The sequence below is a fragment of the Carlito syrichta genome, unplaced genomic scaffold (assembly GCF_000164805.1).
Source record: "Carlito syrichta isolate Samal-C Ts95f unplaced genomic scaffold, Tarsius_syrichta-2.0.1 Scaffold308662, whole genome shotgun sequence".
Classification (NCBI taxonomy): Eukaryota; Metazoa; Chordata; class Mammalia; order Primates; family Tarsiidae; genus Carlito; species Carlito syrichta.
The window spans coordinates 16,676-34,657 of NW_007252758.1; the positions used below are offsets into that span (position 1 = coordinate 16,676).

Here is a 17,982-nt window from a genome sequence, read left to right on the forward strand (position 1 = left end):
TCTCGAACCCGTGGGCTCAGGCAATCCACTCACCTCAGCCTCCCAAAGGCGCGGGATTACAGGCTGAGCCACCGAGCCCGGCTTGTTTGTTTTTCAATTGGTTCACCGTTCCTGGAGGTACTGCAATGCCAGGTCAATGCATGGAGTTGACAAAGCAAGCTCCCATTAGCTTCCTGCTAAAAAAATGTTTAATATATAGATAGTGGGCATATCAGATGTTAAATCGATACGAACAGATACTATACTTGATCCTAGCCAAAATGTCAAGAAGCGATAAGATCTAGTTATTTGTTTCCCCCCAACCCCAAGTTGGAGTCTTACTCTGTAACCCAGACTGGAGTGCAGTGGCACACTCATGGCCACCCCAACGTTGACCAGCTGGGCTCCAGTGATCCTTCTGCCTCAGCCTTCCAAGTAACTGGAACTACAGGCATGCGCTACCACGCCTGGCTAATTTAGAAAAAAATTTTATTGTATAGATGAGGTCTTGCCAAATTGCCCGGGCTGGTCTTGAAACTGCAGGCTTAGGCAATCCACTTGTCTTGGCCTCCCAAAGAGCTGGAATTACAGGCTGAGCCACCGAGCCTGACCCAAGATCTGGTTTTTAAGATGATCTTCTTTCAATAATATTGTAAATATTTTGCTATTTCATTAACTTTTTACTACATGAATACATATTAATGTGTTTAATCAATTCCTTGTTATTAGATATCTAGATTAGTTTCTTTATTTGATAATATAAATAACTACAATTCAAGAGGCTCATATATAGTTTTGTACATCTTTATTTTTGGAAATGCAATTGTTTAAAATAGTTGTTTTGCTAAAATTCTTCATGGAAGACTTTCATCATTGATAAAAATTTGTTGGGCAACCGCTTCAGGTCCCCTCCCACTGCGGGAACTTTTTGGTCCTCTTAATAAATCCTGCTTTCTAAAAAAAAAAAAAAAAAAAAAATTTTTACCAGCAGCCTGTGAATTCCCATTTATTGAAACCATTTATTGATTTGCATTTCATCACATCTCAGTTCAACTTTTTTTTCATATGTTGACCCTTTTTTGTTCTTTTGTGAATTTTCCTTTGTTCAATGCTTCTTTAAAAAAGAACTCGTTTATTAATATTTTATTCATACATTACAAATTATCTTTCTAGTTTGTTATTTTCTGTTTATTCTTGTTTTGTTCTTTTTATTTACAACTTATTTTGTTTTTACCTAGTCAGTTTTTTCATTCTTAGTTTTTATTTGTCCTCTTATGCTTATAAAAACTTCCTTATCAGATAAATATCATCCCTTTTATTATGATGAAATGTCCTTCTGTGTAACAAACAATATTTGTTGTCTTAAAGTCTTTTGTATCTTATATTAATATAACGATTCCAGCCCTTTTATGGTTAATTTTTATGTGGTATATCTTCTTCCATCTTTTACTTTCAGCATATTTGTATCTTTCAGTCTAAAATGTGTTTCTTACAGATAGCATGTGGTTGGATTATGCTTTTAAAGTCCTTTTTGACTATGTGTCTTCCAATTTGAGTGTTTAGAATATTCACATTTAATGTAATTATTGCCATGGTTGGATTTTACTCTTCGTTTTCTATATTTTTCATGTGTTTTTGTTTCTCCTTTACTGCCTTTTGTGTTAAATATTTTGTAGTTTACTATTTTAATTATTTTGTTGATTTTTATTTATTGTTGATTTTTAAATAGTATATATTTTTGATCTTTTTTTAGAGGTTGCTCTGTGTATTATAATGTGCATCTTATCTTATTGTAGTCCATCTTAGGTTATTGCTCACACAAACTTAGTGTAACATATTATTTCCTTCTCTTTTGTGTTGTGTTGTCAAACTACATATCCATCTTATAAACCCAACAATACAGTATCATGATCATTACTTAAAAAAAAATCATCTTTTAAAGAAGTTAAGAAAAGAGAAAAATATGTTTATTCAGTCTTTTATCTTTAGCATGCATATATTTACTATTTCCCATGGTCTTCATTTCTTTCTGTGAATTCAAGTTACCATCTACTGTCACTTCCTTTTAGGCTTCCTTTAGTATTGTAAGGCAGGTGTGCTAGCAAGTAATTCTCTCAGTCTTTGTTTATCTGGGAAGGTTTTGTATTTCACTTTTATTTTTTAATTTTAACTTTTGTTTAGAGGCAGTATCTTACTCAGTTGCCCAGGCTGGAGAGCAGTGCTGTAATCATAACTTATGGTAGCCTCAAACTCTTGCGTTCAAGTGATCCTCCAGCCCCAGTCTCCGGAGTCGTTAGGACTGTGGGTGCCTGGCTAATTTTTGCTTTTTAAATTTTTTTAGTGACTGAGTCTCACGACCCATGCTGGTCTTGAACTACTGGCCTCAAGTGATCCTCCTGCCTCGGCCTTTCAGAGCACTGGGATTGTAGGCATGATCCACTGTGTCCAACCTCATTTTCTTTTAAAAATAGTTACCTGCTAGCGATAGATTGGTCAGAGGTTGTACTCAAATTTGAACCTATACAGTTTCCACTCTTTGCCAGTGGATTTGTATGTGGGTTAGGAAGTGTACTAAAAGTTCAGGCAGTTTTCAAGTCTACTTGAAATTTACTTTTTTCCAGGCCTTTTTAAGTCTCCTGTGTGCTTTTCTGTAGTCTCCTAATCAGCCAGGGATGTGTGGAGTGTTTAGACCCTTTTAGGTTTCTCCTGTGTGTGTATACATCCTCTGTCAACCAGGGACTTGCAGAGAGCTTATCAAGCCCTTTATTTGGTTAGTGCTTCAGTCTATTGTTGGCCCTAACCCAGATTGCAGCTTTCTGCTAGTAGACCTGGAGGCTTTCCCTATTTAATTTTTTTAATTTTTATTTTATTTATTTTTAATGTTTTATTCTGCTGATATAAATTTATTTTCTTTATTTAAAAAAATTTACATATATATATATATATATATATTTTTTTTTTTTTTTTTTGAGCTGGAGTCTCACTCTTGTCGCCCAGACTGGAGTGCAATAGCATGCTCCTGGCCACCGCAGCCTCGACCTGCTGGCCTCCGGCAATCCTTCTCCTTCAGCCTTCCAAGTAGCCGGAAGTATAGGCACGTGCTACCATACCCGGCTAATTTATTTATTTATTTATTGTAGAGAGGAGGTCTTGCCAAGTTGCCTGGGTGGGTCTCAAACCCGCGGGCTCTGGCAATCCACTCACCTCGGCCTCCCAAAGTGTTGGGATTACAGGCTGAACCACCGAGCCCGGCCTTTTTTCTTTATTTTAAAGATGTGGGGTACAATTCAATTCAGGGTTATGTATACAAATATTCATTATGCAGGTACTACCCTTGTTGATGCGGTGTGCCCCTCCCTCCCCTGGCAGTTTCACTCAACTGCCAATCCCGCCCCTATATTTTTTTACTTTTTTTTTTTGCCGAGTTTGTTACTTTCCTAACAGTACCGTACCACTTGATACCAGTTTCTTTTTTTTTAATCCTCTACTCCAAATCATTTCAGCCTCTAATGTTAGTTAAGCTGCTGGTTTTCCTGACTAGCCATGGCCAATGACAAGGGAATGGCAGAGGAATTGGTAGGGGAGGGACAGTGATAGAAGTAGTCCCAGGCAAGGATACTATAGAGTCCCATTGTTGAGTAGTTTTCATGAATAAATACTTCCTATTTGTTCTCCTTTGGTTACTTTCCAGAGGCCTGAAACGGTTGCTTTGGGGAATTTTGTCTAGTTTATATTTGTTTTTTTGGGTAGACGGTTTGCCAAGCTCTTCCCTTTGCCAGAATGATATGTTTAGCATTGGCTACTTCATTTTATAGGATGATTTTTTAGGCATTCAGATAGTTATTTTTATTTCCTTTTATTTTATTTTATTTTATTTTTTTGAGTTGGAGTCTCACTCTGTCACCCAGACTGGAGTGCAGTGGCCGCTCCCGGCCACCGCAGCCTCGCCTGCTGGGCTCCGGCGATCCTTCCGCCTCAGCCTTCCTTGTAGCTGGAATTACAGGCGCGCGCTACCACGACTGGCTAATTTTTTGATTTATTGTAGAGATGAGGTCTCGCCAAGTTGCCCAGGCGGGTCTCGAACCCATGGGCTCAGGCAATCCACTCACCTCAGCCTCCCAAAGGCGCGGGATTACAGGCTGAGCCACCGAGCCTGGCTTCCTTTTATTTTTTATGTAATCAATTTACTGGTTGATATTCTGAGTTTTATACATTCTTTGGATAAAATATTTTTTGATTATAATTTCCTAGTCTTTGAAAACATATATTAATTTTTAATAATTTGATTTTTTAATGTTTTTATTAATGCTTAACATTGGATTTACTTGTTTATATTTTATTTTAAAGATGTGAGGTACAATTCTGGATTAGGATACAAGTGGACATCGTACAGGTAAAGTTTGGGCCTCCCTTTGGTCCCCACTTTGCCTGGTTTGAGATCAGGTAACCTTATTGATGTTGTGTCTCCACTCCCACCCAGGCATTAGGATTTATCCTACTGTTCAGTGAAACTGAAGTCAGACTAGACATTTTTCCTGAGGAATATATCTTTGACACTTTAAAAGACTGAGTTGAACTAAAGGTGATCAATTCCTTTTATAGGCATTATCCTGCGCTGAAAACTCTGGAACATCTAGAGCATACCTATTTGCCTCAAGTAAGCCACTATCGATTCTGCAAGGTGATGCTGGACAACATCCCCAAGCTTCGAGAAGAAATAAAGGATGTTTCTATGTCTGATCTCAAAGACTTTCTGGAGAGCATCCGCAAACATTCAGACAAAATTGGAGAAACTGCCATGAAGCAAGTAGGTCTTGGGTTTATGATAGGTTGGACAATGACTTTGCAAGTATTAAGTTAAATTTGTTTCTCTTTGTCAAGTGTCTTAATTACTTCTTATCATTTAAGGGAAGTCCTTGATGTAAACACATGATTTGAGATTTAAAAACATTTTTTTTTTAAATGGAGCAATGAACTATTATATTGTTTTGCTCTGTGGATGTTCAGTAAATACTCATCGATTGTGATGATTTATATTGGGGATTTGAAGATATTTTTCTGTTGTTCCCTTGACTTTGGATATAATTTAAAACTCAAGATATTTTGAGGTTCTCCTTTTAGTTAATGACCTCAATTGTGGTGCATGGGCCTTTGACTGACTGTTCACTATGCAAGAAAGATGTCATGTTGTATATGAATATTTCTGATATTAACATGTGTCAGTGAAGAAGTCCTATTGGAAAATGCTATGAATTATCGCAGAAAAGAATTTATTTATAGTTTATACATTAACAAATGTATTAGAAATATTTAAATTAAAAAAACTCTTCATCTCTAAGTCACCAAAGCCATGAGCAACATCTGAATGTCTTTTGTCGTTATGAATGAAAGAACAGTAATGATTTGCAAAAGTACTTGCACTTTTGAAATTTGTCACACTGATCTTGTTAAAATTTCTCAGTATATCTGGTGATGTGGCCTACTGTAGTAAATAGAAGATTCACTTGTTTATAGAAAATATTTTTTGGTTGTCTAAACAACAGTGTTGTTGAATAGGTTATTTGTAGTTTCTGTCATTCTGTGAGGAATGGTGAAAATAGATTATATTTTGAATCAAATTTTAGATCTCAATTAGCCTAGATAATCTATTCAGACGTCTATATGATCTATGATGCCTATTTGATTCTGCAAAAGAGATTTGCCCATTACTATCTACTAAGGGAATGCAGATATTTCCTTCTCTTTCTTCTTTTAAATTTTGTCAGTGTTATACTTTACAAAGTTCAGAGTTTAAAACTAGTTGATTATAAACCTGATATAAGTAATCATGTCATTTTTTGATAGTGGTGAAGAAACAAAATTAATAATTGAAAATATACTTTTGCATTGCTGGGTATATATTTTAAATATAGGAATGAAGTTATCTTATAAGTCTTTAGATATTGTGGTTGACTAGTTTTTTACTAATCTTTCAAAATATAGAGAATATAGTACAAATCTTCTGTGGAAGCAACCCTTTTATTTTATTCTCTTTTTTTATTTTTATTTTTTTGAGTCAGAAGTCTCACTCAGTCACCCAGGCTGGAGTGCAGTGATTTGTTTAAGTTCAGATAGTTATGTCAAGCCCCAAGTAGTGTCTGATTTGTGATGGTTTTCTTTTCAGTGGTGATTTTGGAACTTAAAATCTTTTTATTGTGTGGCTCTGTCATCTTTAATATGGCTTTGAATATTGCTGCAGAAGGTGAAGGACCAAACATGTGGGAGGGTTTTTAAAAGCCAGGAATAAATGCTACACAGTATTACTTCTACCCACATTCCATTGGTCAGAACTTAATTACATAGCATACTTACCTGAAAGGGAGACTGGTAAATGTAATCTCATTCTGTAAGAGGGGGAAGACACAGATTTGGTGAATAGTAAGTAGCAAGTTTCTAGTACAGTCTACTCTCTCGTCATCAAATACCTCTTCATGCCTCCTCTCATGCACAGAACATACCCTTCCCTATAGAAGACGGCCCAGTGGCCCATTCAGTCACTACATCCATCTGAAAGTCTGGTATCTTCCAGGGATGCTCAGCCCTATCCATCAATTTAACTGTGTCTCTTCATGGGCTGGTGACCACTTAACTAAAATTACAAGTTATCTGCACCAGTGTTTCCTCCTACCCTCAATATGAAATGAAGAAGCTAGAATAAAATAACCATAAGAAAAGCTTCCATTTAGAAAAGGGAGGAATGGGAGACAAATAATATTCCCTGCTTCATCGTAAGTCGTGTAATCTACTTGAGCAGGCATTGCAAAGACCCTCTGCCCTGGTAGTAGGGGAATTTCCTTACTTCAACCCTGATTCCCTGAAGGAACTCCTTTGCTCATTGTTCTCTTCAGCTCCTATCTACACATTGCTTTTTTTTTGTTATTTAAAAAAAGATATGCACTTCTGAAATAGATGCTGGGTAATATACATTAGTTAGAAGACATATTTTCCTTTCTATTTCTCTGTTTAATGTCTACGTCTACATCTACATCTACATCCATATCTGGCACATAGTACACACTCAGTAAGCGTTAGCTACTTTTTTTTTTTTTTTGAGTTGGTTTCTCACTCGCTCGCCCAGACTGGAGTTCATTGGCCGCTCCTGGCCACCGCAGCCTCGCCTGCTGGGCTCTACATCCATATCTATATGTATCTTTTACTGCCTGCTTTCTGTTCCTACAAGTTTAGGGGCCTAAGGGTTGTTTTAAGGCTCTAAATATTAGTCAAAGGTTTATTTAGTTCAAATTTGTGGTTTTTTGGCATTCTAGTTCTCTTCAAACTTAGTAGGCTTTTCTTTCCAGTAGGTTCTGTGTGGACACCATACCCGCTGTTCTTTCCTCAGTATAATTTTTAAGAATGATTTTGTTTTTTGTTGGCCCTTTTTGGGGAAGTAGTGGAGATGAGGGAGTATAACCCTTGCCTTATACTTCTTTCTCAGTTTAATGGTCTTATAAGGCTGTATAAAACCATAGATGGAAAGATTGTACTTGAATTTGATCTCTGCCTTAGAATTGGGTCACTTTTTTCAACTAAAAGTCTTCCTGGGACTTTATTGATTAAGCCTTTACTATTCTTTTGCTGTTTCAGATCTGTGTGTGTTCAGTTTTCTAACCTTATGACGCCTAAGTTTCTGAACTACTTTCTTTTTTTGTGTGTGTGTGTTGGAGTCTCACTCTGTCACCCAGACTGGAGTGCAGTGACCGCTTCCGGCCATTGCAGCCTTGACCTGCTGGGGCTCTGGCGATCCTTCCGCCTCAGCCTTCCAAGTAGCTGGAATTACAGGCATGCGCTACCACGCCCAGCTCATTTTTTGATTTATTGTAGAGATGAGGTCTAACCAAGTTGCCCAGGGGTTCTCGTACCCGCAGGCTCAGGCAGTCCACTCACCTCAGTCTCCTAAGATGTAGGATTACAGGCTGAGCCACCGAGCCCAGCTTGGACTACTTTCTATTCCCTGTAATTTCAGCCTGCAAATCAGCCAATTCTTTTTTGAGCTTAACTTTTAAAATGAAATACCTTGCCAAAAGTAGAATGTAAACTCCAGTGTTCATTATAACTCTTACTCTCCATTCACTTTTAGTGCTATAGACCTGGTAGCCATGTGGTATACCTTTTAAACTTGTAACAAGTTCCAGTTTTACCACAGTATTTTAGGACTTTCCAGCCTTTCAGCTTGCTAAATGTGTGTTCTTGCTGTCTACTACCTTACCACTAAACCAGTCCCATTTATTTTAGATTTTTTTGTTATGACAACACCATACTTCCAACACCAGTTTTTGTATTCATTAAATAATTATCCCTGCTGCAGTAGCTAAACTCCAGAATCTCATAATATAAATTTTATTTTTTGCTTATGTAAAGACCAAAATAGATGTTCCTGTTGGGGTGACTGTTTTCCAAGTGATCATCAAGGAATCTAGGACTTTTCCAACATGTAGCTTCCAGGGTTACAGCAAAAGGGAAAAGACAGTAAGTAATGCTTGGAGGTTTCTTATGGGCCAAATTTACAGATTACACGTATCACTTCTGTACATTGGCCAGAGCTCAAACACTGCAAAAGAGTCTTGGAAGTATACTCTGGCTGTGTGATCAGGAAGAAGAGGAAAGAGGTTTGGTGAACAGCTAGCTAATCTGTCATAACCTTCTATTATGTAGCCTAGAAAGGTAAACATCTTCCATATCTTTTGCTTTTTCCTTCACAATTTTCATCCTTTTGTCATTTTACCCCCATGTATTTGCTTTCTAATTTACTAAATCAGTGTTTAGTATTGTCAGTGCTGCTATTTAGAACTTCATTATTATTATTTTGAGTTCAACAATCAATGGCTTTGATGTTAAAGAATTGGTTCTTGTTCTTGTATTGATCTTGTATTATAGTAACTTCTTTTTAAACAACACTTCTAAATAGACTTCTTTAGAATCATACTGAGAAAAGAGATTTGAGAGTTTTACTTAATATTAGATAATTGGACTGTCTATGGTGGCTTTTGCCTGTAATCCCAGCACTTTGGGATACTGAGGCAAGAGAATTGCTTGAACCCAGGATTTGAGACCAACTTGGGGCAACATAGTGAGACCTCATCTCTACCAAAAAAAAAAAAAAGAATTAGGTGGGCATGGTAGTGTACCTGAGTGCCACCTACTCAGAGGCTTAGGTGGAAGGATCATTTGAACCCTGGAGGTCCAGGCTGTGGTGAGCTGTGATCATGCTAGTGTACTCCAACTTAGGTGGCAGAATAAAACCCTGACTCAAAAAAAAAAAAAAAAAAAGAATTGATAATTGGTTTGGGCTCATCTAGAAATCATGCAGGTGGCTGTATATTCTTTGCTGAACATCCCTCTTTTCATTTTTCTACTCTCTGATGCTGTGGTGATCAATGGGTAGACTTTGTCCTTGATATAGTTGAGCCAGTTTAGTAGATTGGTTTTTGGTAAATAACAGATAAAACAAATCACTAGAAGGGTCGTCCTACCCTATTTAAGATGTAGTGAGCAAATTAAGCTTTAATCATTTTTTGGATATTATAATCTCAAACTAATTTTATCAATAGATAAAATGCAAAAAGTACTACTTAAGGATGATCTGAAGATTATGTAGTTTATTCATTCTTCTGTATGCAAGGTTTTATATTGTCTTTTGATAGAACTTTATCACTAGGAAGCCCTTTGCTTTGATTATAGGTGATAAGAAGAATTCTAAGATGGCTCCCAAGATTCCTGCCTTGTGTGTACATCCTAGCAAATTGACTACTCTTGAGTGGGTGGACTTTATCTAATCAAGGGAGCTCCTTTAAAAAAGGTTTAGTAGGCCCAGCAAGGTGGCTCAAGTCTGTAATTCCAGTACTTTGGGAGGCTGAGGTGAAAGGATTGCCTGGGCCTACAGGTTCCAGAACACCCTGGGCAACTTGGCAAGACCTCATCTCTATAATAAATTAAAAAAAAAAAAAAAATTGGCCGGGTATGGTAGCACAAGCGCCTATAGTTCTGGCTGCTTGGAAGGCTGAGGTGGAAGGATCACCTGAGCCCAGCAGGTTGATGCTGGGTTGGCTGTGAGCTGCCCCTGCACTCCAGCCTGGGCGACAGAGTGAGATTCCAACTCAAAAAAAAAAGGTTTAGTAGGTCAGAGATAGAAGTTAGGGAGATTCAGAGTTTCAGTAAATACTTTATTGCTGGTTTTGAAACATACTGCTATGTTTTAGAAAGGGCCATATGGCAGGAAACTGTAGACAGCCTTGAGTTGCTAAGAATGATCCCTGCCTGACAGCCAGCAAGAAAATGAGGACTTCAGTCCTCCAACCACAAGGACTGAATTCTGGCAACATCCTAAATCTGGTGCAACTGAGCAAAGAACCCAGCAAAAACATTTTGAATTCCTGACTCATGGAAACTCTGAGATGATAATTGTGTGGTTTTAAGCTGCTAAATTTGTAGTGATTTGAAAAGAAAAAGAAAAACTAGTATACTTTATTATTTTGGCCTCAAATAGAATTACTTTTCATTAAATTGTACATTTATATATTGCCTTTTGCTCTAGGAAACATAGTTGTAGTCTAGTTTAAAATGGTGTCTAGCTAGAAGTCTCTCTGTCTTCTTTCTTCTGGGAAGCCGCAGAATAATAAGAAAATGTACAAATGTGAAAACTAGAAGAGAACTTGAATCGTTTAGCAGAATCTGAGATGGAATTTTAAAAGTGTTCATTTACTGTTATTACTTTACAGTTGTCCACCCTTATTCATGGTTTCTCTTTCTACCGTTTCAGTTACCCACAGTGAGCCACGATCCAAAAACATTAAATGGAAAAGTTCAGAAATAAACAATTCGTGAGCTTTAAATTGCACATTATTCTGAATAGTATGATTAAATTTTCCTCTCTGTCCCACCTGCAACATCATTTATCCCTTTGTCGTGCATATCCATGCTGTATATGTGACTTGCTCTGTTTGTTAGTGGCTTAGTAGCTCTCGTGGTTATCAGATTGACTGTGGCAGTACTGTAGTGCTTGTGTTCAATTAACATTTATTACCTAGTAATAACGCCAGAGTACATGAGTAGTGATACTGGCATATTATTATAATTGTTCTACCTTATTATTTGTTATTGTTACTCTCTTACTGTTCTAATTTATAGGCAAAGTGTTTCATAGATATGTATGTGTAGGAAAAAATAGAGTTTTTTAGGACTTGATACTAACCACGGTTTTAGGCATACACTAGAGATCTTGGAATGAATCCCCTTTGAATAAGGAGGGTCTGCTGTATTGCATTTTAGGCTAAGCAGTCATGTTTTTCTTTTCAAAAAATCTTTCATGTTCTCATATTTCATTTGTTGTTGTTGCCTTTGTTGTTTTTAACATGGTGTTAGATTGGAAAGCATTTAGTGTGTCCACATGTGGGTTCTGCCATGGTAATTAGAACTGTCTTTAAAGCAGGTAAAGCAGTCCTCCGTTTTTTCTTACCCTGTTTTCTATGTTGATCTTCTTTCTGTGCGCTTCTAAAATATTGCACATATCTTATATTAGAATAAAATGCCTAAAGAAATCCTTTGTTAATTGTCTGTTGTTTTCTAGGGTTTTTTTTGAAGTTGATTTCTGGAATTTATTTGTTTTGGAATTGATTTGTGCAGGAGAGCAGTTCTGTATTTCTTATTTTGATTGGTTTGCTTTAGGCTTTGTAGGGCTAAATAACATTTGTAATGTAAACATTCTTGGCTAGGTTGATTTCTGTGTGAGGCCCTTTAACAAAGGGAGAGATTTATTTACTTTTAAAATTCTAACTTGCCTTTGACAAATTATATGGGTTTTATAATAGATGTAAAGGAAAGGAGCTGATTGCTTATAAAAGATATCGAATGCTCCTAGGCATACTTCCTCTAGCAACTGGTTTTAAAGGAACTGACTCTTGGGTAAGATTAGTTGTCACCATGCTTCTTTCAACCCTTAATTTTCTTTGGTTAAATCTTCACTAGAGCAAAATGTGCTCTTTTGTTTATTGTGTAGAACATCTTTTGACTTAGTACTGCTGACCAAGTTGACACAGGGTGTGTGATGACTGCCATGTAAAAGCAACTTTGCTGTTGAGCCTCTTGTATGTTGGATGCTATACAAAAACATCTGCAGAATGTGATCATTGGAGTCAAGAAGTTGGCTTGGTATTCCTGGATTTACTTTTTATTCTCTTTTCTGTTTGATTTGGTATTTATTTATCTGTCCCAGTTTTTTGCTTGTTATTCTTTTGGTAGGTGAGATCTCATTTTTAAATAATTTTTTTTCTGCTTGCCCTAAAAAATTATTTTTATTACATATACTTCCAAAGTATTTTGAAACCGATTTCAATTAGAGTATAAATAGATAAATAAATATATATATACATATACACACACATATATATATGTACACACATATATATGATGACCACTGTGTTTCTTTACTGGTATTGAGTTGGGGTGAGAGAAGAGAAATAATTTATTTCCTAAATCTAATTTAAGGACAATATGACAGTTTGTTTTTGAGCTTTTGTTCTTCAGGGCAAAAAGGAAGATATATGATGTGTATCTGCATAGCACGTTTTATATATATATATATTTTAAAAATTTTTATTTTATTTTATTTTATTTTTTTATTTTTTATTAAGCAAAGCATACAAGCTTATTAGAAGAACTTTTCCTTTCATTAAACCTTAAGAGAAAATTGTCATGGATTCTCAATGTAGTTTGTGAACATAGCTTTTTGGTATGCTCATCTTAAAATAAAGCTTTGCTTAGAAAATTTAGAGGAAGATCAGTTATTATAATACTTATTTGTGTGTATATTTTAATTTATTTTGACATTAAATTCTTTAGAGACTGTACCTTTTACTGGTCTTTGGCTTATACTAAAGAGGAATGATACTTTAAACAATAGAGTATCATAAGAGTAAACTAAATGGTGAGTGGAACAGAATAAAATAAAAGAAATTGACTTACATATGTATAAGAACTTAATAAGTGATAAAGGTGGTGTGATAAAGGTGATAAAGGCTGGAGGCACAGACATAAACACAAATTAGCATCATGCCATACAGGTGTAAGGTGAGTTTTCCTTTAGTAGGCCTTATGGGTAGAAAGGTCAGCACAGTGTATGTGAACACCATCTTCCTGTCATCCTGTCATGGGATCTGATGGGTTCAGTTTTTCTAGACAACAACTGGGGATGTGCCTCAGAAGAGGGATTCTGCTCTTGTAGCACTTATAAGGAAGTTGGGAAGAGGGCAGAGAAAAACTAGTCAACTATGTACTACTAATTTGGTCCCTGCTGGTCAGAGAAGTGACCTGGCTAGGGGGATTCTTCTATCAGTGCCACCTGTATCAGCAAAAGAGGCCCAATATTCTTCAGACAGAGTCAACTCAGTTTCACTGAGCTAGCTCATTGCTAAGCTAGGAGAATGGGGAAGGTAGAAAGCCACTAGGGCCCTCTCAGGTGACACCTCACATCAGTGGAAAATTTCACTGTGATTGTTGCTTTACTTACCTGTCTTCCCAACCAGTCTGTGATCTCTTCAAAAGGTAGAGTTGTGGTTTTTATCATTCTGTCTCTAGTACCTTAATAGCATAGTACTTGGTGATAGTAGGTAATTAATGAATCAATTAATTGCTATATTCAGTACCTATTTAATTAAATTTAACACACCTGTATTTTAACATTCTTCAGGAAAGCCATCTTTTAAAAAATGTTCTAAGATATGCTCTTAGTCCCCAGTTACAGCTGCTGGGCGTGGTGACTCATGCCTGTAATCACAGCATTTTGGGGGACTGAGGCAGGAGGATCGTTTGAGCCCAGGGGTTCAAGATCAGACTGGGCAACATAGCAAGACCTTGTCTCTACAATAAATTAAAAGAAAAAAATTAGCCGAGTGTGGTAGCATGTGCCTGTAGTTCTGGCTCCTTGGAAGGCTGAGGCAGAAGGATCACCGGAGCCCAGCAGGTTGACACTGAGGTGGCCATGAGGGTGCCACTGTACTCCAGCCTGGGCACAGACTGAGACTCCAATTAAAAAAAAAAATAAAAAAAATTAGCCAGGGGTGATGACACATGACTGTAGTCTTAGCTGCTCAGAAGGTTCTGGTGGAAAGATCACCTGAGCTCAGGAGGTTGAGGCTATGGTGAGTCATGATGGCACCACTGTACTGCAACCTTGGTGACAGAATGAGATCCCGACTCAAAAAAAAAAAAAAAAAAAAAGAAAGCAAACAAACAACAATAGCTAAGAGAATATTTTTTAAAATACGAGCTCCCACACATAAAATGAGAATGGATGATAGCAACACTTTTTTGAAAGCTGGGAAGTAGAAAGATAATTGATAATTGCCCTAGTATACCATATATTCCAAAGCCAGCACTAGAAACCTGCTGTAGAAAGAACTGAGTGCTGCCAGGTGCAGTGGCTGAAGCCTGTAATCCCAGCACTTTGGGAAGCCGAGGTGAGGGGATTGCCTGAGCCCCTGGGTTCGAGACCAGCCTGGGCAACATGGTAAGACCTCATCTCTACAATAAATAAAGAATTAGCCAGGCATGGTAGCATGCTCCTGTAGTTCTGGCTACTTGGAAGGCTGAGGTAGAAGGATGGCTGGAACCCAGCAGGTCGATGCTGGGGTGGCTGTGAGCGAGCCACTGCACTCCAGCTGGGTGACGGAGTGAGACTCCAACTCAAAAAAAAAAGAAAAAGCTGAGTACAATCCACTTTTTAAAGTTTTGCAGAACCCCCAAGTCTTAAGGTTGATGCCCACACAGGAGTATTGGTTGAAAGTCAATTTCAAAAGCAGTTAGACAACCTGTTGCCTTCCCCAGCTTTTCCCCACCACCAGTGAACTTTCCTATCCCAACCCTAGCAGAAGACCAGAGGACAATAGACTAAGAGTAGGGGTATCATGCTGAAAACAGTGAATGCTTATGTACTAAATGGTGTTATCCACCCCTTCTTCCCGTATCTCTCTTTCTTGAGTTGGCTCCTGAAATTCTAGTAGTCAGACTTATAGTCTTCAAGTGTGAGATTGGAAGATAGAGTGAATAATATGATTAGTCCAAGAGAAAAGATAGGCCTACTGAGTAGTCCCCCCAAAATGGACAAGTCAGATTACTTTAAAGTTCTGTTGACTAGACTGATGTACATTCACAGAAATTTCAATCAGCTTCTTAGTTTCTCAATTTAAAATATGAACAGATAACTAAGGATCACCAGGCAGCCTCAACATGAAAGTTAGAGGTCAGAGGGAACAAGTATGAAGAAGCAGCAGTTTGGAGTAGATAGAAGCTATGCAAGAAGAGAGAAACCTGAAAGGCAAAACAAAACAAATTTATCATTAATAGCATTAGAAAGATAAGAAAAAATTAGTTACATTTAAAAAACAAGATTAGAATGTTAACATAACAGAAGGAAATACAGAGAACAAGAAGAAAGTTTAAGAATTAAAAATATGATAGCAGAAAACACTTAAAGGGGAGTTTGGAAGAAAAACTTGATACAAATCTTCTAGAGAGGAGTAAAAACACAAAGCAATGGAACATAGGAAATAGACAAGATACAAGAATATTAGAGGATCAGTCTAGGAGATTGAACATTTAATTCTAGGCACTCTAGGAGAAGAAAGAGAAAATGAAGGGAAGGAATTTGTTATAGGAAATTGTGGGAAAATTTCCTAGAATTCTAAGACATGAATTTCAGATTAAAAGATCCACTGAGTGCCCAACAAAAGGGATGAAAATAGGCAGACATAAAGGCATGCTGTGAAATTTCAGATTTCAGATGACAAAGAGAAAATTCTTTTTTAAAAATCTTATTTATTTTAAATTTGTTATTGATACATAATAGTTGTACATATTCATGGGGAATGTGTGATATTTTAATACTTGCATACAACATGTGTTGATTGCATCTTAAAAAAACAAACAAAACTCATTGGCTCTGTTTCCTGCTCTCCTTCCTTTCCTAGTCAATCATTTTGAAAGCAAGGTCCTCACTGAACCATTCATTCACTCTGACAAAGAGAAAATTCTAAATGCCTCACAGAAAAGAACAGGACACATAAAAAAGATTTGGAGTTGAAATGGTATTGAACTTCACAACAGTAGTACTAGAAACCAGACTAAAATGGAGTTCTGAGGGAAAATGATCATCCACCCATCGTTCCATATCCAGCCACATGCTAAGCAAATGGGAGGGTAGAATAAAGATGTTTTTGGTATTGAAAGTCCTTGAACATTTACTTCCTATGTGCCCTCTCCCCAACAAAGGATGATATGATATTCAGAATATAGATAATCTAATAGACGAGAAAGGCAAATGGAGTTCCTCAGATTATGGTTAAGGAAGTTCTTGATTGACAGTGTGGCAAGCAGAAAGTCCAACCAGCATAGCTTAGAGCATTTTAGAAAGTTGAGAAGAGATGTTTTTAAGAAGATGAAAGCAATAGAATACTGCATGTGTTTGCACATATTGAGAGGATATTCAGATAGCTGGGGAGATTTTGTGAATAAAATAGTGCTACATATAGAAAATTAAGCAACTATAAAAATAAGAAATTATTAACTCTAGAAAACAAACATATGAAGAAGGAAAAGTAATCATAGTATCTTACATGGCTTGACTGAGTTGCATTTATATATTGTAATAATTAACTGTTTAAAATTAATTTAATTAATCAATTTATTTATCTTCATTTAAAAAGAATAAGTGAATGGACACTGTCTGCAGGTGTGTGGTGCTGTGTTATATATGTAAGTGAAAGAGAGCTAAATCCTCATCTTCCTTAGTGGAAAGTCAACAGATAAAGATTCAAACAAATAAAGGTCTCACAATAGCCAAAAAGTAAAAGCTGCTCAAGTGTCCACTGACAGATGAATGGGTAAAAAATGTGGTAGATATATACACAATGAAATATTGCTCAGTCTTAAAAAGAAAGGAAGTTTTCACACATCTTACAATATGAATGAACCTTGGAGACAGTATGCTAAGTGAAATAAGCCAGACACAAAAGGATAAATACTATATGATTCTACTTACATGAGGTTCCTGGAATAGTAAATATTCATAGACATAGAAAGTAGTATGATGTTTTCTGGGAGCTGGGGGTAGGGGGACTGGTGACGAATTTCAGCTGGGGGAGATGAAAATGTTCTGAAGATGGGTAGTGGTGATGGTCTTACAGCAGTGTGAAAAAACTTCATGCCACAGAACTGTACGCTTAAAAGTGGCAAAAATGGTAAATTTTATGTCATGTATGTTTTACCACAATAAAAAAACTAAACAAAACAACCTAAGCAGTATCACACATAAGCATTTTATATACAGATAAAGAAGTAAACGTCCAAAGAGTGATTATCTCTGGGGAGCTAGGGAGCAGAGTTTGAGTTCGAAAAAGGACAGGGGTAGCTATTGTTTCTCATAATAAACCCTGTAGAACTATTTGACTATCTGTAACTTAACTATGCTTAGGCTTGCATGTATAACCCTTATAATACTTTGATTAAAAAAAGAAAATAAATATGTATGTTTTTACCACATAAAGAAATGCAAAAAAATATATATGTTTATTTGGAATATATGTATAGAAGACAGGATTTGTTGGTGGATTGAATATGATGCAGGAAAAATTCCAACCCTCAGGATATAAAGAATTCCCTGCATTTAAGGAAGTACTTATAGTTATCTATGACATTATTGATTTTCTTTTCTGCTTCATGTGGGGTAATTGAAGAGTCTCTGTCCTCAGATTCATTGCTGTAGCAAGATGGGATTTGAATTATGTGACAGATGTAAATTAAATTAAGGTCCAGTCAACTCTCTATTGTATTGTGTGCCTTTATTGGAGAAGTGAACAAATAAATTTGATATAATAGGCAACAAATTGTTATTTTTTGTAATATAAAAATCTTGAGGGTAAGGATAAAATTTGAAAATTTGTGATAATCAGAACACAAATTTGGTTTCAAAATACA

General features: G+C 36.6%; 1 protein-coding gene across 2 annotated transcripts in view; it reads left to right on the top strand.

Moving 5' to 3' along the window:
• The window catches only part of LOC103267999 (exocyst complex component 6B), a 420,217-nt gene that overhangs the window by 11,434 nt on the left and 390,801 nt on the right, over positions 1-17,982 (top strand). For both annotated transcript variants that reach the window (XM_021716280.1, XM_021716279.1), the window contains one exon: positions 4,582-4,786. In XM_021716280.1, coding sequence (XP_021571955.1) covers positions 4,582-4,786 — 205 coding nt within the window. The remainder of the gene's footprint in view (positions 1-4,581; positions 4,787-17,982) is intronic.